We start from the raw sequence: 21,797 nt of genomic DNA on the forward strand, positions 1-21,797 counted from the left end.
AAGTGGTATTTGAAGCGCTGACAAGTTTTCTCCTATAGGATCAAGTGCCCTAACATTCCTTTGCCACTCCTCATAGGACAAGGTCTCCTTTGGAGGTTGGCTCTCTAGTTTCTCTCTGTTCTTCAGACTGGGTGTCCAAAATGGAACATAATGCCATGGGTGTGGAACAGTAAGACTACAGTGGAGTTTAAGCCTAATTTACTTACATTTATCTTAATTTTTTCTTCTTAGTTTTGGCCACATCATTTCAATCTACTTTAGGTTAGATAAAATTTTAGTTATCTTACCAAATACATGTATCGGTTAATTGTCCTAGTTTTGTGTTATCTGCAAATCTGATAAATACACTTTCTTCATTTTCATCTATGCTGAAACAATGTGTAGAATTGCACAGGGCTAAGGACAGAGGTCTGTGGACTAACACCAGTGCTCTCCTTCCTAATGATCTTCTTTGGCTACAGCTGGTTCAATCACCTATCAATCTGTGTAACCAGGATTAAATATTGTCAAATGCCCTGATGAAATCAACAGACCCAATTAGCATTTCTCCGACATATAAGCTTTACCAAAAGATGAAGTGAGTTTGGGTACAACTTGAGCTGAGTAAGCCTGAGAATTTACTGTAGCTCTGACTTTCATTATATATTCTGGCAAAACATAACTGGATACCAAAGGTATCCAACCATACTGAATCAGAGTCCAGGTTATTTTGCTAGACACAGATCAAATTTACCTTCAGATGAGAGGACCAGTTTGCTTACTCCCTCAGGATCAAGTGAGCATGTGAAACTGACTAGGCTGGCTGGACAACATGCCTGAAAGAACAGAGCAAACTATGAACTACAGGCTGTATTGCTGTAGAAAACAGAGTCCAACTCAACGTAATTTTTTTCTTTTTCTTTTTTTTAAAGAGAGAGAGAGCAGGGAGAGGTGGGGAGGGGCTGAGGAAGAGGGAGAATCTTAAGGCTTCACACCCAGCGCTGAGCCTGATGCCCACGGGGCTCAATCTCACAACCCTGAGATCATGACCTGAGCCAAAATCAAGAGTCAGACGCTTAACCAACTGAGCCACCCAGGCCCCCCAACGTAATTTATTTCTGCATTGTAAACCTTAAGAAATGTGAAAGCACCGTGTAAACAAAAAAGTGCTGTTATCAATTTAAGGTAACAGGTCTTGAGGTAAAAGAAGGCATTAGAATAACATTTTCCAAGACTCGGCAATAAAAGTTAACGAAGCCAACGACTTCTTGTTTAATTCTTTACAATTCTATAGACGTAATTCTGCTTTCACCTTCATTACACTTTCATATGGTTTCAGCAGGGGATATACCTCCTCTTCTAAGAATCTCTTCACCTGCCAAAGAGGAAAGCAAATGTAAGACAAAGGAAAATATAAAGATGTAAGTTTGATAATGCTTTTTTCAATGTCAGTTTTTATCACCGAGAAATAATTTGATAAAGCTCTTACTCCACCACTGAATTTCTGTTTTTCTCAACTGCCTGTCAGAAATCTGTCCCTAGACCAAGGCAGTTCAACCCACCATGCCCACATGTGCTTCCCCACAAACCAGCCCAGACTGTTCTTTCCGTTGGTCTCCCCATTGCCCACCCAGTTCCCCAAGCTAAAATCATCACTGCTTCTTCCCTTCTCCTCATTCAACCAGCTGCCAAGTGACTAACTCCCTAAACAGCCCCGAAATCTCTCCCCTCATCTGGATCTACCACCACCTTGGCTCAACAGCCCTGTCATCTACTGCGCGGCCTTCTGCAGCAGCTTCCTTGCTGGTCTCCTACCTGCAGTTTGTCTTCCAACTTGAAATCCTGTAACTACTTCTGGCACTTGCTGCTCCAGCAACACTCACAGGATTATAGTTTCTCTCCCATGTTGGACTGTGTATTTGCCAACTCTTACTTGTCCCTAAGATTCAGCTCAGATGTCAAGTCTTCCAAGAAGCCTTTCCCGACCTCTCCTATTTTAGGGCTATTCTACTCCTCCTTTGTGATCCCAAAGGATATGCTTCCCGCAATTCCTGCAGGTACTGCTTGGTACTATAATGACCTCTTTACAAGCCTTCACCACTAAGTTCTGGGCCCCAGAATGAAGCACAGTATCTGAATACATACTGAGCATCTAGTCTGCACTCATAAATGTTTTTGAATTAGGTCTTGTGGTCTCCAGAAGGCCAAGAGGGAAAATGACATTTATTGAATACTTACTATGCACCAAGCACTGTGCTAGGCCTTTTAATCCATATAACTACCAGCCTGTGAGATATGTATTCTTATCCTGTCAGCCTTTAAAGCCAGAAGTCAGGAATGAACCTGAATGATCTACCTGAGGGTAAAATCCAATCTTTGTCCATTATACCACATGCTCCAGACCAGAATTCAGAGAAATCCACAGGGGGAAATACTTAAGACAGCTCAAAACAACCAAATCTTCACATTTCAGCCTGCTCCAAATTTTTTTTTTTTTTCAGGCTGCTCTGAATTCTTTCTGACTAGCCTCATTCTCATCATACCTCCTATAAAAGTAGAAACATTAAAGACAGTATTCCAGGTTCTGCAGCCCAGTAGTGTAAAAAGAGGGCATTTCGGGGGCACATGGGTGGCTCAGTTAAGCATCCAACTCTTTATTTGGGCTCAGGTCATGATCTCAGGGTCATGAGATCGAGCCCCGAGTTGGGCTTCACGCTGGGTGCGGAGCCTGCTTAAGACTGTTCCCTCTCCCTCTGCCCCGCCCCAGCCCCCACTCCCACAAGCTCTCTCTCTCAAAAAAAAATTAAAAAATAAAAATTTAAAAATTTAAAAAAAGAGAGCAGTTGGGGAGGCTTACAGAGCTCTGAAGTGTTCTGGTGCTTACCTGTTGGGATGCACGACCTGTAAACGAAGAAGGATCCAATAGATGGTCCAACTGGGAGTGAATGGGACTGAAGTAGGCATCAGCCTGGATTCGCTCTATGAGGTCATTGTCACCCCCTTCCTGCTTGACCACAGCAGCTGCCTGCTGGGAAAGCACTCTGATTTTCTCATGGCAATCCTGGGAAGACAGTGAAGTGTTGTTGGTTCATTTACGAAGAGGGCATTTTAACATCTTAAGAAGTCATCCAACACCACATCCACGCTGGTACACAAAGCCCTTCAGGGCTGAGGTGGTTCCCCTCGCAGTCTGACTCCAAGATCTTGACCCTCTGACCATATCCTAGGATGAGCCTGAAGTAAATGCCCATCTTGCACTGGCCCCTCCAAAGCCTCACAAACCGTGTGCTCTTATGTCCTGCCCACTTCCCATCATTTCCTATTGGAAATTCAGACCTAATTCCTTCACTAAGAGTGGACCTTTTCTACAGGTGACTAAGTGATTCACTCGTAACAAGCCAAGTTCACCACGATCACCCTCCAGAGACAAGCCTGTTCTACGGCAGAATATGGTCACTGCTCTGTACCACTACCATGACTGAGGGTGATGACAGAAATGCTTTCATTCTCCTTAAGGGAGGAGAACAGGACTAAAGGTGCACTTTCCACTTATCCAGGAGCATGAGGGGTTAACAGACCTGGCGGTTACCCCCAGCTTTCACCATGGCCATGATGATGTTCTCCGTGGCCATGAAAGGCAGCTCTTGCCGAATGCGCCGCTCAATCACCTAGAAGAATGAATGCAGGATGAAGATGGTGCAAGGTTACAAAGTCACACACACAGTAAGAGATCCACTGTGACCCACAAAATGCACACAAGGACATAAACTATCATATTTATGAAGACTGAGAGTAGAATGGATCATTTTCATCCACACTGTATTTTTCAGTTTTCTTTCTAATCCAAAGTATTATTTTGATTTAAAAAAGGAACACTGATTTAAAGAAACTTTGAAAAGTTGCTTCATTGGAAAGATTTCTAAAACCTAAACTTTGTTAAAATTTCAGTGCCCAACCTCAAGAGCCAAGTATATAATGGAAATGAACCCATCTGCCTCAGGTACTTAAAAACAGGCAAAGGAAATCGTCTGCTCTGAGAGTCACACCAGAGCTGATAAATCATGCCCATAAATAGTGTAAGCCAATAATTCAAAGTACTTCCTTTTCTCTTTTTTATAAACGTGTCTATGGATTCCAGGGTTAGTTCTCTAGAGCTTACGTCACAACCTTCGGGATGAGCTCTGGTTGGGAAGAACTCCTACTGGACCAGGATGTAGCTCCCCAAACATACTCACTCCAGAGCAGGAAAAGATTACACTCCCCCTCCCACATGCCAACCCCCCTCCCTAATATTTTGTTTTTTAATTGAGGCTTCTTACTTTAGGGTACACCACCAATCCTTCAGAAATGTTCTGCAGCGTATTCAATATCGTATCTGCAGTGAGAAATGCCTCAGCCAAACAGATACGTCTGGAAAACAAATAGCCAATTCAGTTATCTCTTTAAACAAGTATCAATTTGAGTGAAATGTAGGGTGTGTCCCCAGAAGCTGCCTCACTGACTTGTCACGTTATATGTACTACTTGACAACTTCCTTTAATCTCATGACTTCAGCTACCCCAGTATCCTGATGACCTTCAAATCTATTACCCCTTGTCCAGGCCACCTGCTTATGTGCCAGATCATATACCCCATTGTAGAGCTCGAACTGGTTGATCCCAAACTGGACTCAGCCACTTTTCCACTGCTTCCTGCTCACATGTCAAACCCACTTTTCTTCTCCCTGCGGCTCCTGTCTCAGTAAATGGCGCTAGCACCCCATCACTGATCTTAATTCTCACTGCAATCCACCACCAAGGCCAGCCAATCTGCCCCTGATTTTATACCCGTATCCTTCCTCTGATCACATGGCCACTATGCCAGTGTGGACTTGGGATTTTTAAAAAATTCTCCAAATTGTTACAGGGTGTTTTAGCGGGCACATCTGATTAGGTCACGCCCTGCCGAGAAGTATTCAACGGCTGACTTCTGAATGAGTTCACACATCTTATTTCCATCAATGTCTTTTTTTTTTAAAGATTTTATTTATTTATTTGACAGAGAGAGACACAGCGAGAGAGGGAACACAAGCAGGGGGAGGCGGAGAGGGAGAAGCAGGCTTCCCGCTGAGCAGGGAGCCCGATGCGGGGCTCGATCCCAGGACCCTGGGATCATGACCTGAGCCGAAGGCAGATGCGTAACGACTGAGCCACCCAGGCGCCCTTCCATCAATGTCTTATTCCCTGGATTACACACAGATCCCAGAGAGCTAGCTTTAACTACGTATCCTTTTCAGATCCTAGTACAATACAAGCAAATCACAGTAACGTGAAACTGCTTTTAAAAAGTACAGGATAGGGGTGCCTAGCTGGCTCAGCTGGTTAAGCGTCTGCCTTTGGCTCAGGTCATGATCTCAGGGTCCTGGGATTAAGCCCCGGTCGGGCTCCCTGCTCGGTGGGGAGCCTGATTCTCCCTCTGCCCTGCCCTCTGCTCATGCTCTCTTGCTCTCTCTCAAATAAATAAGTAAATACAATCTTAAAAAAAAAAAACCAACAAAAAAAAGCCTATTATTTCTTGAGTCTTAGAGCATCACTTCCTCTGTGAAGCATTCCCTGACTCCTCCACCACTACTGCCCCCGTCTTAGCTCCCACAGAGATTATCTTGTACACACTCTGATCCTAACACGCATCACACTGTTTTATGTTCTTGCCTCCCTGCTAGACTCCAGGCTCTGTGGGGACAAGGAGAAAATGCACAGATGCTCAAAACCTTCTTCTGCTTCCAGGCTCCTCTCTGGTCCTCCCCCCCACTTGCTACATGTGGCATCCCCCTTCTACTGACCGATTGGCACTATCATCCAACGTGCGCTCAAACCACTGCACAGACGCCGTCTGCAGCGGGTCCATGATCAGGGTCATCAGGTGACGGGCAAGGCCGCAGCACCGCTCTGAGCGCATAGGGTTCCGCTTGTACGGCATCGCACTGGAGCCTGCCCCGGACAAGGAGGAGAAGCAAAGGCAGAGAGACTTCAGAGGACAGTGAGTGCCCGAGCACCCTGCTGGGTGAGCTATTAACACATGCCCACAGGCCTCCCAGCATCTCTGCGGTGCTCCCACGTCTTCACAGAACACTCACCAATCTGCTGTTTTTCGAAGGGTTCTTCCATCTCCTTGAGGTTTGCCAGGAGTCGTATGTCGGTACAAATCTGGGGGGAAAGGGCCACAGGCATCATCCCACGCTGCTGGTACATGGGACTCTGGGAGCAGGGGCTAGACTGATGAAGGAGGTGAGCACGTCCTCTCCAAAAGCTCCCAGAGAATATCTCACTTAGACTTCTCCTGGCTCCTGAAGAGCGGGGATAACAAGTAAGGGAGCATGGAAACACTTGTGTGAAACGTTGTTGAAGACAGCAAGGAAAGACAATGCAAGATGAGCTTTGATGAGAACGTTGGAGCTTGTCCTGTCTTTTAACCACCTTAATTTAAGAGGTGTCACCTACAGACCCCCAGATGGTGAAAATGAAGCTTGACATCTCGAGATAGGACTAAATAAAAGTCTGAGGCCAATTCCATCTGTCTGTGGTGTGCAAAGCTCTCAGCCTGACCCCCGCAAACTGCTACCACCGCTCACCTTGTGCACAGATGCTCCCAAGCTAGCCAGCACAGAGAGCACCTCAATATCCACTTTTCGTGTATAGGTTTGTCCGGTGATAATGAAAGCCCTAGAAGTAATAGGAAAGAATCATAAGTGAAAATATTCCAGGGGCGCCTGGCTGGCTCAGTTGGCGGACCACGCAACTCTTGATCTCAGGGTTGTTTAAGTTTGAGCCCCACACTGGATGTAGAGATTACTTAAAAATAAAATCTGGGGAAGAAAAAAGTGTTTTTTCAAAATGTGACTGTGTCAAACAAATGAGCAAAAACAGACCTTAAGGAAAAGCTTGGTCTCACTGGTATACTAAGTCATACTGAGCCCAGACGACCTCACTGATAATATGCTTCTGAAACAAACTGTTCTTCCACGCTTTTTACTAATACCCAGACCCGAGAAGGAAGTGTGGGCCTGTGGTACCCATGTCTTGCCACAGCCTGATGGAAATGCCTGGAACAAGAAGCCATGGTGAAGCCTTGTGGCCCTAAGTGGAAACGGTCAGATTTAGATGAACCCCGTGGAGGACCTCAACATGGGTGAGACCATTCTAAACATCTCAGAAGTAGACACTTTCCTTTTCCTTATAGACTATAAAAAAATAGAATCTAGACTATAAGAAAATAAAACCCAGGCCTGAGATAAAAGGAAATGGGTAGAAGAACTAAGGAAGAAAAAGTTAGGGTCAAATCAAGAGGTACACTGAACACAGGCCCTCATTATCACTTAGTAAGGAAGCCAACACTCATTTACCTACCTCTTAAATCCTGCCTTTTCTGTCACCATCTTGTCAAGCTGCTCTACCTTGGAAGAAAAAGACATCCCTGTAGAAATCCAGGTGTGACCAGTATGAGAACATCTCAACATCCTGCCCAGGTTTCAACCCTTGGTACTCCTTCCAGTCCACTTATCCCAAGATCAATCTCTCCTCCCATCCTGGAGGTCAGCTTTGTCTCTGGTGCTCTCACCACCGAGTTTCCGTGTCCCCCGGCTGCTCTCAGAATACCTTCTGGTCATCTCCCTCGAAGAGCTGCAGGAAGCTGGCCTGAGTGCCAGTGGTGCCCTTCACTCCCCGGAAGCGCAGGTCATCTCGGACACGCTTCAAGTTCTGGAGATCCATGCAAAGATCCTGAATCCAAAGACAGCAACGTTTCCCAACTGTGGTCAGCTGAGCAGGCCTGAAAATGACCCAAAAAGGACACACAGAAGTCTCAAACCAAGGACTTACTTCATAAAAGCTTCACTGCTTCTTCGAACAATCACTGCTACCCCTGGAAAGGGTAAGAATTAAAGTAAGAGATAGAGAAACCCGTGTAGACAAAACCAGAGCAAATAATAGTTAAGGAAATTCAATGTCATTTATAAATATTCAATGATTATAAAAATAAAGGTCTCCTAACAAAGTTCTTTCTTTATCATCAAGAGGCAATATAAGGGCAGGGACAATGTCTGTTTTGTTTGTCCCCAGACTTTGGCAGTCAAATACACTCATGTAACAAACATCTGCCAAGTATCCAATGTGTTCTTGGTTTTGAAAATACAGCAAACAAAACAGACAAGGTTCCTGACCAATGGAGCTTACACTGTGGTGTAAGCAAGTAAACAAAGTAACTACTGATTGTCAGAAATGTGAAAACATAAAATGATGAGGACACTGGAGAATGCTACTCTAGACTGTCAGTAAAGGAAAGCCTCTGAGGAGATCTGATGAGAAGCTAGCTATGCTGTGGAGAAGCCCAAAACAACCGAAGGACTCTATAGCAGCTGATGGCTTCGTTCCCCATCCCAAGTCTAAATCGATCTACTGCTGGTCTGTTTCTGAACATAAAATATAATTATGAATACACTGCAATAAAGTTGGAGTCCTAAGAGATGACCTAGCTCATCCCAGATGGATTTTCCCTATCAGGCTAATGACATGAACAGATGGCAACAGGAAGTCATACCATGAGCCACAGTAGGTCCTCCCATTAATCTCATGGTAGTTTTCTAGCTAACTCTTGCTAACAGATTACTGGGACAAGCAAAGAAATAAATGGATGGCTTTGCATGGATCTGTTCATGGCAGTATTGTACATGACAGCCACAAAGTGGAAACAACCCAAATGTCTATCAACTGAAGAATGGACAAACAAAATCTGGTATATCTACCATTTTGGCTATAAAAAGAAATGAAGCGCTCTACATACTACAATGTGAACACTGAAAACATTACACTAAGTGAATAAAGCCAGTCATAACAAGATGAATATTGTATGACTCGATTTAAATAAAATGTCCAGAAGAGGCAAATCCATAGACAGAAAATAGATAGTGATTGCGAGGGGACAGTTAAGGGGGGGAATAGGAGTGACTGCTAAATGGGTATGGGTTTTTTTGAAGGGTGATGGAAATATTCTGAAATTATGTACTGGTGACTGTAAGTCTGTAAATGTACTAAAAACCACTAATTAGGGATGCCTGGGTGGCTCAGTCAGTTGGGCACCCGACTCTTGATTTCGGCTCAGGTCATGGGATTAAGCCCCGTATCAGGCTCTGTGCTCAGCAGGGAGTCTGCTTGAGATTCTCTCTCCCTCTGCACCTCCCTCAGTTCACGCTAAAATAAATAAATCTTTTTTTTTTTTTAAAGATTTTATTTATTTATTTGAGACAGAGAGAATGAGAGAGACAGAGGGCACATGAGAGGGGGGAGGGTCAGAGGGAGAAGCAGGCTCCCTGCCGAGCAGGGAGCCCGATGCGGGACTCGATCCAGGGACTTCAGGATCATGACCTGAGCCGAAGGCAGTTGCTTAACCAACTGAGCCACCCAGGCGCCCTAAAATAAATAAATCTTAAAAAAAAAAAAAAATCACCACTAATTGTAGACTTAAAGAGGGTGAATTTTATGGTATGTGAATTATATCTCAATAAAGCTGCTTCCCCTCCCTCCCTTTTTAAAAGATTTATTTATTTGAGAGGAAGGGAGAGAACAGGGAGCCCAATGCAGGCCTGGATACCAGGACCCTGAGATCATGACCTAAGCCACAATCAAGTCAGCTGCTTAATCGATTGAGCCACCCAGGCACCCCTCTTTTTTTTAAAGTAGGCTTCACGCTCAACATGGGGCTTGAACTCAAAACCCTGAGACCAAGAGTCGCACGCTCTACTGACCGAGCCAGCCAGGTGCCCCAAAGCTGCTTCTTTTTAAATGCAGGAACTGACGTAAATTGAGGTGATACCTATGCATCATACGATTTTCTGAGTGCCTAACGCCTGCTAACTGTGGCAGCAGATACCCTCATCACCCTACACCCAAAGGAATACTGGGATGCATGCATTCTCTGCGCACTCTCCAATACTCACAGGAGAGGAAGAGGAGTTGCAACTCAGGTAATACTAGGGAGTCAGCAGAAGGCAACATTTGTCATGGCCAACCCCTATATACTGCACACTGACTCCTCATGAACAATTTCTTTTTTTTTTTTTTTTAAAGATTTTATTTATACGGGCGCCTGGGTGGCTCAGTTGGTTAAGCGACTGCCTTCGGCTCAGGTCATGATTCCAGAGTCCTGGGATCGAGTCCCACGTCGGGCTCCCTGCTCAGTGGGGAGTCTGCTTCTCCCTCTGACCCTATCCCCTCTCATGCTGTTTCTCTCTCTCTCTCAAATAAATAAATAAAAAATTTAAAGATTTTATTTATTTATTTGACAGAGAGAGTGAGAGAGCACAAGCAGGGGGAGGGCAGAGGAAGATGGAGAAGCAGGCTCCCCGCTTAGCAGGGAGCCCCATGTGGGGCTCGATCCCGGGGGCCCTGGGATCACGACCTGAGCCGAAGGCAGATGCTTAACCATCTGAGCCACCCAGGCGCCCCTCTCATGAACAATTTCTTCAGGTTTCTGCTACCAGTAAATGCAGGCCCTAACTTCGAGGAAGATTAAAGTCAACAGCCTTTCCTAAATTATAGGAGATAATATCCTTATTGCCGGGGCGCCTGGGTGGCTTAGTCAGTTGGGCATCTGCCTTCGGCTCGGGTCATGATCCCAGGGTCCTGGGATGGAGCCCCACATCGGGCTCCTGGCTCGGCGGGGAGTCTGCTTCTCCCTCTGCCCCTGCTCCTGCTCTCTCTCTTGCTCTCTCTATTGCCATAGCAATACCGCATCAAAATATAAGGCAGAGGCTAACACACCACTACTGAAATATCATTAGAAGTTTGCTACTAGCATTCCAAAAATGACATTCTCTGCTTTCAAAAAGGATTTTATTTGATAATCATAAAAATACTTGCACATTTTAAAAATACAAAATATAGGGAAAAATTTAATTATCCTACTATCCCATAAACAAGAGAAATCAATATTTACATCTTGGTGTAATTTCTTCCAATCTTTGTACAATTTATATGCTGTCTTTATCCCATAACATTAACCTAAGCATATTTCCATGATATTAGTCTTACAAGCATCATTTTAATGGCTATGTATTATTCCTGCCTATGAATATACTATATACTATACCTTATTTAGTTATTCTCTTATTGTGGACATTTAGATTGTTTCCAGTGCTTACTATAAAACTACTATTTTAGCAAAGATCTTTGTATATAAGGCTATTTGCATAATTTAATTACTTCCTTGGGATAGAGTCTTAAAAATGGAATCACTAAATCAAGGAGCATGAATGCTTCCTAAGGCTCTTGATCCATATTTCCCCATGTCCCCCAAATGAACTCTTACTACTATAGCTTTTAAGGTAGGGACAAGGTTCATTCCTCATAAGCATCCCAAGTTATTTGCTTACACTGTGTTTTGAGATTCTTCACCTCCAGGCTTCTATGGAGAAGGGAAACTGAAGAAATGCACACAGACTAGCCCAAGTCCCAAGAAGTAATCATATCACTTACTGGAAATGTGTGAAACCTAAGGTGGGAAGATCGGCTCGTTCCTTAGCGAAGTCAGCAAGCCGAGAGATCACTCTAGCAAGCTGTAAGAAAGACCACGTAGTGAAAAATGAGTTCAGGGTGAGCTCGTTACATAATCAGGAGCTAAACTTTTAGACAATTTAATATAAAATTAGATGTCCAGCCTGTGGAAGGCAGAGGCCTATCTTCATCTTTGTATCCCAAAGTGCCTTGATGAGTTCAGAGCAATCAACGTTTGAAAACTGAGTTGACTACCTAAAGAGTTATGAACTTTTTCCGCACAATTTTAAGACCACTTATGTGCTCATGCAGAAAAAGGACAAAGTCACAAATGTGACCCACCTATTCCAACAACAAGCCACTGGTTAACTTCCTTCATTTAAAAGGCTATGTTTTAAAAAGGATTTGCTTAGAGCATTTTAACCCAAAAAGAGACAATTAATTAGTTCTACAGATCAGATATAGGATCATTTGTCTGAATAAAAGATAATCTATTTATAGTCACGTTGCATTGATTTATTCCGAAGTGGTGCCCATCTCCTATCATAGGGAACTCAGGGCTGACAGGAGACTGCTGCCAACTCCTTACCTTTGGCAAAAGCAGGTCAAATGCGTTTCTAAGAATAATCAGGTCCTGCAAAAGAAAATGCAGTGGTCTCACATTAAACAGCTTTGCCCAAACAATCATATTACATAACACTTTTTGGCCATCACAACTGGGCTTCTCAGTCAGCCACCTACCTCACTATGAGCAACCCTCTGTGCAAGCCAGATATCCTAATACAGTTGTTATTTTCAGATTACGGTTTTAAAAGCACACCAACTGGGACGCCTGGGTGGCTCAGTCATTAAGCGTCTGCCTTCGGCTCAGGTCATGATCCCACAGTCCTGGGATTGAGCCCCGCGTTGGGGTCCCTGCTCGGCGGGAGGCCTGCTTCTCCCTCTCCCACTCCCCCAGGGTCCTGGGATCAAGCCCCATGTCGGGCTCCCTGCTCAGCGGGGAGCCTGCTTCTCCCTCTCCCACTCCCCCTCTTTGTGTTTCTGCTCTCACTCTCTATCAAATAAATAAATAAAATCTTAAAAAAAAAAAAAAAGGCACATCAACCTAGACAGCAGTACTTCTGGGATCTCCGAGGAACAAAACCCTTATGCCCCCAAAGGCCAATGTACATGGTATCTAAAACGACTGGAAAACAGTCACAGGGCAAACTTCCATCCTGAATACTTTGAGGATGTCCAGGTCAACAAGCTCTAGATCTTCCCAAAGAGGAATGCCTGAGTCTCTGAGAAGCTTCCAGGGGGAACATTCCATTAGTTTCCCCTCCTTTGTGCACGTCTATCATTGCTAACAACAACAAAAAAGACATGAACCAGAAAATCAAGGTTTAGGAAATTTGCAGCTGTTCTTGAGGGAAATAGGGGATGTATTTCAGGCAATTCACATGAGACAGTAATTGCTGAGCCCAACTACACACTGGGTACGTGTTAAAAAAAAAAAAAAGTATATTCCATGTGAGGGGATTGTTGTTCTTCCATTATTTGAGTCGCCAATTACACACAGATGCCTTTAATTATGTACCACTTGAGACTACAAGTATTTGGGGCAACTTAAAAATTAGTGCTTCTTTCTGAGTTGGACACTGGAAATGGAACTTCTGGTCCCTGGGCACAGTGTGATTAAGAGCACAGCTTTGGAGCCATTCTTCCTGGGCTTGTATCCTTTCTAGCTGTGTGACATTAGGCAAGTTCTTCAACCTCTCTTGTGTCCTCATGCGTGGAGACAGGGATCATAAAGCCAGATCTGAAAGACTCCATATTCTGATTCCATTTATAGGACATTACCAGAAAAGGCAAAACTACAGAGAAGGAAAGCAGGTCAACGGTTGTTTGCGTGGGGACAGAAGCAAACAGGCACGAGAACTTCTTAGAGTGAGGGATGTGCCATAAAACCGAGTGTAGTGAAGGTTGAACTGTATCAATTAACTAAAACTCACTGAGCTGCACATTTAAGATGGGGAAATTTATGGTATATAAACTATACCTCAAGAAGCTGTTGAAAAATGGAGATAAAAGCACCTCTCTTTTGGTTGTTGTGAATAAATGAAGTAATACATACAAAATGCTCAGAATACTGCCAAGCACCTAGTAAACTCTTAGGAAAATGCGATATTACTTTTTCATGTTTGACGATAAGCTGCTCTGCCTACAATTAAGTGTTTTGTGTAAGAATCACAATGCAATTCTTTTTTTTTTTTTTCAGAAGTTACAGCAATGAGTTATAAAGGACTTTAGAAAGAAAATCCCTCTGGACAATTACCTTGCCACTAAAACACTAAGACCTTGACTTACATCCAACCAACCAATGCGTAAACTGTATCTGCCAGTCTTATATTATGGAGGTCATTAGGGGCTTATAGTTTAGATTGGAAGGATAACAAAAGCAGAAGATTCCCGAGTTTAAGATAGCCCTAAAACTAAAGATCTATGGAGTCACTTCCTAAAATTAGACAAAATCACATAAAATTTATAAATCCATTATGAAGACCGAGTCCTAAGTGGAAACAAAACAACAGGCTCCTACTGTATTGTCTCCAACATAGCAGGAGGTGGTGCCAAGATGAATTATGGCAGCAGCTTTCGGGCAGCAGTGACCAAACGTGTGCACGTGAGCCATCACATCATGTCGTAACTGCTTCTCTTCCTCAGCTGCCATTTTGAAGTCGATGTTGTCCAGGTTTGATTTCATCTCCTGGATTTGTTCATCTGTGATAGGCAAACCCAATGTCTGCAGAACAGGCAAAACAAAATAAAATAACCTCAAGTGTCACGATGACTTGAAGTGACACTGAGAAAAAAAACTGGTTCATGTTAGCATTTATGCCCCACCTCCCAATTTTTAAATTAAAATTTGGGGCAGGGCTCTGGGTAGCTCAGTCAACTGAGCCAGGCCAGCTCTTGATTTCAGCTCAGGTCATGACCTCAGGGTCTTGGGACTGAGCCTGGCGACAGGATCCCTGCTCAGCGGGGGAGTCTGCTTGTCTCCCTCTCCCTTTGATCCCCACCCCACCCTGGCTTGTACATACTCTAAAATAAATCAATAAATCTTTAGAAAAAAATAAAAATAAAATTTGGGGCAACTAAAAGTATATAGAGAGGAGGGCACGTTTTCTTTTTTAAGATTTTACACATTCCTGGTGGTGGGTATTGAGGAGGGCACATTCTGCATGGAGCACTGGGTGTTATGCACAAACAATGAATCATGGAACACTACATCTAAAACTAATGATGTAATGTATGGGGATTAACATAATAATAATAAAAAAAAGAAAATGTAAAAATAATAAAAATATGGGAAAATTGGAAAGTCAAACTCAACATTAAAGAAAGTTAGCCACAGGCAAAAAAAAAAAAAAAGATTTTACACATTCATATTTTAAAAAGGATAGCCCACTGATGTCAGAAAAGGAGAGGGGAGTTAAGGGTCTACATTGCAGAGGAAATGTACCTCGAGGTATTGTTTTGTGGCTCAGTCAGTTAAGCAACTGCCTTCAGCTCAGGTCAGGATCCCAGGGTCCTGGGATCAAGCCCCGCATCGGGCTTCCTGCTCAGCAGGGGAATCTGCTTCTCCCCCTCCCCCTAATGCTCTCTCTCTCGCTCACTCTCTTTCAAATAAATAAAACCTTAAAAAAAAAAGATTTTATTTATTTATTTTGGGGGGGCACGCATGTGCACGGGGAGGGACAGAGGGAGAAAGAATCCCAAGCAGAGTGTGCGGAGTGTGAAGCGCCAGGCAGGGCTCGATCCCACTACCCTGAGATCACCACCAAGCTGAAACCAAGAGTCGGATGCCCAACCAACTGAGCCACCCAGACGCCCTGGAGGGCATGATTTTCTTTTTTAAAAAATTATTTATTTATTTATTTATTTTTGAGAGAGAGCAAGAGAGAGCACTCAAGCGAATGTGAGTGGGGGGGCAGAGGGAGAAGCAGACTCCCTGCTGAGCCAAGACGCTGGGATCCTGACCTGAGCTGAAGGCAGACACTTAACCAGGCAGACACTTAACTGAGCCACCCAGGCACCTGAGGGTATGATCTTCTTAATGAATAATGTAAATTACATTCTAAGTAAATACCAAAATATACAACAATGTAATTCTGATCTTTGTTCCCTCTACCCTTATATCTCTGCCTGGCTCACACGTTTTGGTCTCTGGGCTCAAATGTCATCTTCTCAAAGAGGTCTTTCCTGACTCCAATATGAAACATCCTTCTTATATGTCATTTATCTATCCCTTTAACCTAAATTTATTTACAGCACTTATCACCACATGACATTTTAACAAATGTGTTAGCCTGTCCCTCCCCCTAGAATGTATACGCCATAAGAGGAGAGTTTGTTGTATTTATTGCTTACCCCTTAGTGCTTGGCCTGTAAGTGCCCAAAGTGTTGGGATCCAGGCCAAAACTTTACATTTGACCCAGATGGAGTTACTTATAGAAATGAAAATTAAGAATGTTGTAAGTGGTTTTGCCAACAAATTATGTACAGCAAACTCAGTAAAACGTTTTTGAAAACCACTGCAGGACATTATTGAGAAAATAAACACATAAACATCTTACATTCATCCATCACTGGAAAAATCGGGCTGTCAAAAAACTGCTTGCAGCCCATAGGCAGCTCAGAACCCTGGGTTCAAGTGCTGAATATACAGATTGGTGAAATTCATTCAAACCTCTCTTTGAAACTCCCAAGCCTTGGCCCTGGGGAGGATCTCGCATCTTAGGCCTGCCTTGCTCAAGACGGTAGCTACTTGCCAGATGTGGCTATTTACATTTAAACTGATTGAAATTAAAAATAAAAATTCAGTTCCTCAGTCACACTAGCCAAATTTCAAGAGCTCAGTAGCCATATGGGCAAGGCTGCCTTGGATTGTTAGACAGTAGAGGGGGTATCTCAGGGCTCCTCCCAAAGCAAAGCAGCAGGGGGCAGTGTGGCCAAACTGCTCCCTACCCCCAAGCAATGCATCTTGTTAAAATGCATCCCCCACTCCTGCTTTTCGGCATTCCTCATCAGCTCTTATTCAATTTTTTTTCTTAACTACTAAATTATTACGCAGTTTATGCTAATTTTGACACCCTAACAGATAATCCAAAAGCAGATTATACCGACAACGTGCTGACTGGGCAGAGGAAAGAATGCATATTCAGACAACTCTACATTTCAATTCCAGCTAGAAGACGTTTCCTAGCTATGGTGATCCTGCAAAGTCTTTGAATGCCCCTACCCTCATCTATATAATGGAGTATCATACGAAAGAGAAAAGAGTACGTGCCAGTACATGATAAACTACAACACCATATTAATGTCCTTTTCTACCCATTACTGTTATCTAAGCCAATAGTTTATGAAGTCTTTCTGTGTCTCCATTCCATCATCTGTCAAACATCTGTAAAATAGTACTTACCATAGGGTTGTTTTGAGGGTTAATGAGCCATTAATATGCAAGGTCTTAAGACAGTGCCTGGCACATAGTAGACATGATAAGTGTGTCCACTATTACTATGTCACTTAATTTTCTTGAGCACAGTGATGGGGAGGGGCAAAATCTAGGAAGAGTTTTCTGTTTGGGGAGTTCAGCTGTACCTTGGTCCCAGGCACGTGCTCAGATTGTTTCCAAGTTTACTGATGCCCTTTGAGAGGACACGGCCATCTTGCCTCTTGTGGCATTTTCCTCTGAAACTTTATAGCTCTCTGGATCACCTTCAGTTTCCTTCAACTCCTCTGGGAAGGCCCCTCTGGAGCCATTTCTGAAAGCGTTGACCTAAATAGCTCTCTATGCAGCTCTTATAAAGGACTCCAGAAATCCCATCTAACAATCCCCTACCCTGATTTTCCCTCCCTAGAAAGGAAAACGCAGCCGAGTGGAGCGGAAGTAGTGGCCTAGGAAACATGAATTTTGTAGTGACAGTCCTGTCACTAACTACATTGAGGCACTGTGGAAAACAAAGTGGCTCAGTGCTCAGGCTCTGCATTGAACCCAGGTTCACACCCAGGTTCTGCTATTAATGGTTACGTGCAAATAATGCGCTTGGCTATCACTGAGGCTTGATTTCTCCCATATAATGTGGGAAAAGCTCCACTTAGTTTGCCAAGTCTTTATGGGTTAAACAGGAAAAGATGTGTAAAGAAATTAGAGTCGCACAACAACACGTAACGAGCGCTCAGTGTCCGTGGTCAGCAGAGTATTCCTGCAGGAATGGCCAACATAAACCCTTAAAACCACAGCGTGCATTTCTCTCCGCCTCCTCCGCGTCTCTAACCCTCCGTGAGTCAAAACCAGGGGAGGCGGGGCGCCCGGGTGGCTCAGTCGTTGGGCGTCTGCCTTCGGCTCAGGTCATGATCCCAGAGTCCTGGGATCGAGCCCCGCATCGGGCTCCCTGCTCAGCGGGAAGCCTGCTTCTCCCTCTCCCGCTCCCCCTGCTTGTGTTCCCTCTCTCGCTGTGTCTCTCTCAGTCAAATAAACAAATAAAATTAAAAACAACAACAAAAAAAACAACCAAGGGAGGCAACAGGTGTCGCCGCCCTCCTGCCCCGACCTTCCTGGGGCCACAGCTCCTCAGGAAAGGGATACTCGGCGGAAAATAGCGGGGCAGCTGCCCCCAGGGGCCAGGCCCAGGCTCGTCGCCGAGCCCCGCACGTGCTGGGGCGCGCCCGCCTCTCCCCGCCCGGCCCCTATCCCCGCGGCCCGTTACCTGCTCGGCCTCCGCCAGCCACAGCCAGAGCTGCCGCCAGGTCCGGAATTTGTACCTTTCGCTAAACACGAAGCACATCTCCGGGCTGGCGTAGCGGGAGGCAAGCGGCGAGCGGTAGCTGTCGTGCCCGCAGGCCGCCTGCTGCCCGCCGCGGTCGCCTCTCTCGGCCATCCCGAACACGTTACCCTACTAAGGGACGCAGGACCAGCGAGGGCGGGAGCGGAAGGCCGGGGGCGGGACTTCCTCCACTTGGTCCCGCCCCAGGGGTCCCGGAGACAGCCGAGCTCGAAGCCGTCGCGCTCCGGCAGCTGGCTGCTGAGGTGAGGGTTGGCGAGTGTCTCTTCGTGTACAAAAAACGTGGTTAGCGTTTCGTAGGTTACTTAGCCGCTCTGTGCGTCAGTATCCCCATCTGAAAAAGGTACATTAAGACCTGCCTTTAAGATTGCCATGAGCTTAGGGGCGCCTGGGTGGCTCAGTCGTTAAGCGTCTGCCTTCGGTTGGGGTCGTGATTCCAGGGTCCTGGGATCGAGCCCCGCATCGGGCTCCCTGCTCGGCGGGAAGCCTGCTTCTCCCTCTCCCACTCCCCCTGCTTGTGTTCCCTCTCTCGCTGTGTCTCTCTCTGTCAAATAAAAGTTGCCTTTCCAACTGATGGCAGACTCAGTGGGGGCAGAGATCATGTCATCTCATCATGTCATCATGATCAGAGATGACATCTCGGTCACTGTGTCCCTGGCACCTAGCACAGGATCTAGCATAGTATAGGTGTTCAGTAAATGTCTGCTAGATGAATGAATGAATGAATGCTGCCCAAAGGAGTCTAGCAGAGAGGGAGAACTAAAGCCCACAGTAGGCAGGATACAAGTTAGAGCCTGACACTACACTTCCTCTTTCCCCACCTCTCACATTTCTTCAATGTCCCCATTCCATGGATCCTTCGTGCCTCCACCTAGACTCCAGAATTAGCAGCCAGAATTGACTGAAGCACTAATTCCAGCATACCTTGGCCATCAGAGAAGCCCATCAGTTAGTTACCTGGGCTCGTCACTCAAGTCTTCTACATCCCTTCTTGAACTGCAGAGGCTCGGTGTTGGGGGTGAGGGCAGACAATTCTGGGAAGATGAAGAATTTACTTCCGGGAGCTTCCCACTCTTTGCGGAGCGTGTCAGAGCTGTCACTGCTTTGATGTGCAGTGATGAGTTTACTATTCTCACTTTCCACTGTGACTGTTGCAAACTCAACTGTCGCCTCAGTCTTCCAGCCCTCTCTCCTGCCTCTGCTTCACCCTGCTGTCACTTTTCCCCCTCAACACAGGAGTTTCTGCCTCCAGTCTTCTAGATCTTCATTCAGGAAAGGATCTTGCTCTTTCAATTACTTTATGTCGAATCTTTAATCTCTCTAGTTCTGCCTCCCTTCTTGTGATTAAAAAAAAAAAAAAAAGCACAGGTCTCTCCCACTATAGAAACATCTTCACTTGCTCTGTTACCTCCTTAACAAGGAAACCTCTTTCTGGCTGCGTCTTCACCAACCATTCCTGGCACTGTGTGATTTGCAATTACTTAATCTTTCAGCACCTGGGTCTTCTCACCTGCAGAATGTGGCTGATGATTCCCAGGTGTACAGTGCTGAGCAAAGGCAAGAATAGAAGCTGACTCCCTACCTCACTCACCGTCCAGGACTCCTCCTGTATTGAACAAATGTGCCCCCCGCCCTGCTTTATTCCTTAGCACTGTCATGTAACTTCTGCCCTCTGGTTTCCTCCAAACCACACTCACTGATTCCCCAACAAACTTCCTGTAATAAACAAATCAAAAGGCCCTTTCCCATAACATATTCGTTTGTCTATATTTGCATGAAGAACCACTAATACGTAACATTGTATGTCAACTATACTTCAGTATTTTTTTAAAAAAGAATCACTAATAAAGTCTGTGGACTGTGGGGACATGCAGGCAATGAAACAGGCAGGGAAAGAACCGGGAGCCAGCTTCCTAACGTGCGGCTTTATGTCGTTTTCACTTTTGAGCCCAACAATTTTTCTTGTTTCCTAAATTAAATCACTCCTCCTGGTTGACTGAAGTGCTTAGCCATTTTGACAAGCCCTCCCCCTTGCTTTGAAAACAAACTGTACTGAGTCCCCTCCCTTTCTGACTGCTCTTTTGTTGCTAACATTTCCCCTTCTCGTTCCTGGAAAAGGAAGCAGGGGGAGTTTCCCCAAGATTTAACCCACCTTTCCCCCACCGGAAACGGCTTGCACATCTGCAAGGCTTGCCTTCTGAGTCTGCGGGTTCTCCAGAGCTTTAGTTCTCGATCTTCAAAAGCCACCTAGACACTTCCAGCTGGTTGTCACTGTTACCTAAATCGACATCTCTAGATCAGGAGTCTTACATTTTTTTAAAAATTCATTTATTCTAAGTAGGCTCCACAGTCAACATAGGGCTTGAACTCACAACCCTCAGATCAAGAGTTGCATGCCCTACCGAGCCAGCCAGGCGCCCCCGTCCCTCTTTCTTAAATTCTTGATGTAATGTCCTGTTGCCCATTAGAATCATTCATTCCTCAATGGTGCATACTTTGTGCCAGGCATTGTACTAGGCATTGGGATACAGTGGTCAGCTGATGAGGCTGCAGGGTAGAGGACAAAGGCAAGAAGAGAGGGAGGTAAATTTGGAGAAGTGGATGGGAGGCCAGACCAGGAGATCCTTGTTGGAAACAAAGATATTTGGGGGTTTTATTCTAAACAATGGAAAATCATTAAAAGGCTTTAATGATGGAGGGTGACTTAATCAGATTTGTGTTTTGAAAATATTCCATCTGTTATGTATGGAATGGATCAGGGGCAGGGAAACTGGGGTGAATGACACACGAGAAGCCAGTTGGACTAATGCCGTGGACTAGATAAGACCTAGGGGTATAGATCTAGCTTGGATAAGAGAAGTAAGAGCAGAGGAATTGAAGGGAAGAGATTAAGAGGTACACTCAATCCATTTTAGTGATGGATTAATTCTGGGGAGTAAGGGACAGGGTGGAGTCAAGGATGCTCCTGGGTCTCTAGGTTTTATCATTGAATGGATGATAATGCCATATACCATGGGGTGGGAGGCGGGGCTGCAGGCAGGACAGACTTCCGTTCTGGATGTGTTGAGTTTGCAGCGCTGTTAAGATGTCTAGGTGTTATGAAATGTTGAGTAGACGATTATACATCCAGGTCTGGAGCCCAATGGTAAGGGCTGGAAATACAAATTCAGCAGTCATTAGCACACAGATAGTAATTAAAACCATAGGAGTGTTAGGCTCTGGAGCTGGTGATCAACACAGAAAAGAATTCTGCCTTGGGGCACCTGGCTGGCATAGGACTCCTGGGTCGTTGAGTCAAGCCACAAGTTGGGTATGGTGCCTACTTAATTTAAAAAGGGGAAAAAAAAAGAATTCTGCCTTTTGTGTGGTGCTTACATTCCAGTGAGGGAGATGGATGATGAAGAATAAACAAGATAATTTTAGAAAGTGGTAGGTTCCAGGGCGCCTGGGTGGTTCAGTTGGTTAA

At 44.9% G+C, this 21,797-nt stretch overlaps 1 protein-coding gene across 2 annotated transcripts; it reads right to left on the minus strand.

Annotated features, from left to right (window-relative positions):
• Nucleotides 1-1,221: 1,221 nt before the first annotated feature.
• ADSL (adenylosuccinate lyase) lies at nucleotides 1,222-18,468 on the minus strand. 2 transcript variants are annotated; one of them, XM_021687699.2, is made up of 13 exons: nucleotides 18,257-18,468; nucleotides 14,086-14,289; nucleotides 12,094-12,138; nucleotides 11,487-11,566; nucleotides 7,614-7,785; nucleotides 7,365-7,411; nucleotides 6,590-6,680; nucleotides 6,095-6,164; nucleotides 5,801-5,948; nucleotides 4,299-4,389; nucleotides 3,558-3,647; nucleotides 2,864-3,040; nucleotides 1,222-1,354 (listed from the first exon to the last, which is right to left on the minus strand). In XM_021687699.2, exons 1-13 carry the CDS (start codon nucleotides 18,425-18,427, stop codon nucleotides 1,268-1,270), a joined length of 1,473 nt encoding a protein of 490 aa, XP_021543374.1. In that variant the 5' UTR covers nucleotides 18,428-18,468; the 3' UTR covers nucleotides 1,222-1,267. The 2 variants fall into 2 exon arrangements, with proteins under 2 accessions (XP_021543374.1, XP_044771726.1); XM_044915791.1 differs by lacking the exon at nucleotides 2,864-3,040.
• Between the last annotated feature and the right edge of the window lie 3,329 nt (nucleotides 18,469-21,797).

The sequence above is a fragment of the Neomonachus schauinslandi genome, chromosome 5 (assembly GCF_002201575.2).
Source record: "Neomonachus schauinslandi chromosome 5, ASM220157v2, whole genome shotgun sequence".
Taxonomy (NCBI): Eukaryota; Metazoa; Chordata; class Mammalia; order Carnivora; family Phocidae; genus Neomonachus; species Neomonachus schauinslandi.

Bases quoted from the DNA above. Each gene is read 5' to 3' on its own strand.
- ADSL (XM_021687699.2), bottom strand. From the start codon at position 18,427: ATGGCCGAGAGAGGCGACCGCGGCGGGCAGCAGGCGGCCTGCGGGCAC. The intron at 6,165-6,589 runs GTGAGCGGTGGT...CTTTCCCCCCAG, and splicing joins TGGGAGCATCTGTGCACAAG to ATTTGTACCGACATACGACT. The intron at 3,648-4,298 runs GTAAGAAGCCTC...TCATTCTTCTAG, and splicing joins GATTGGTGGTGTACCCTAAA to GTGATTGAGCGGCGCATTCG.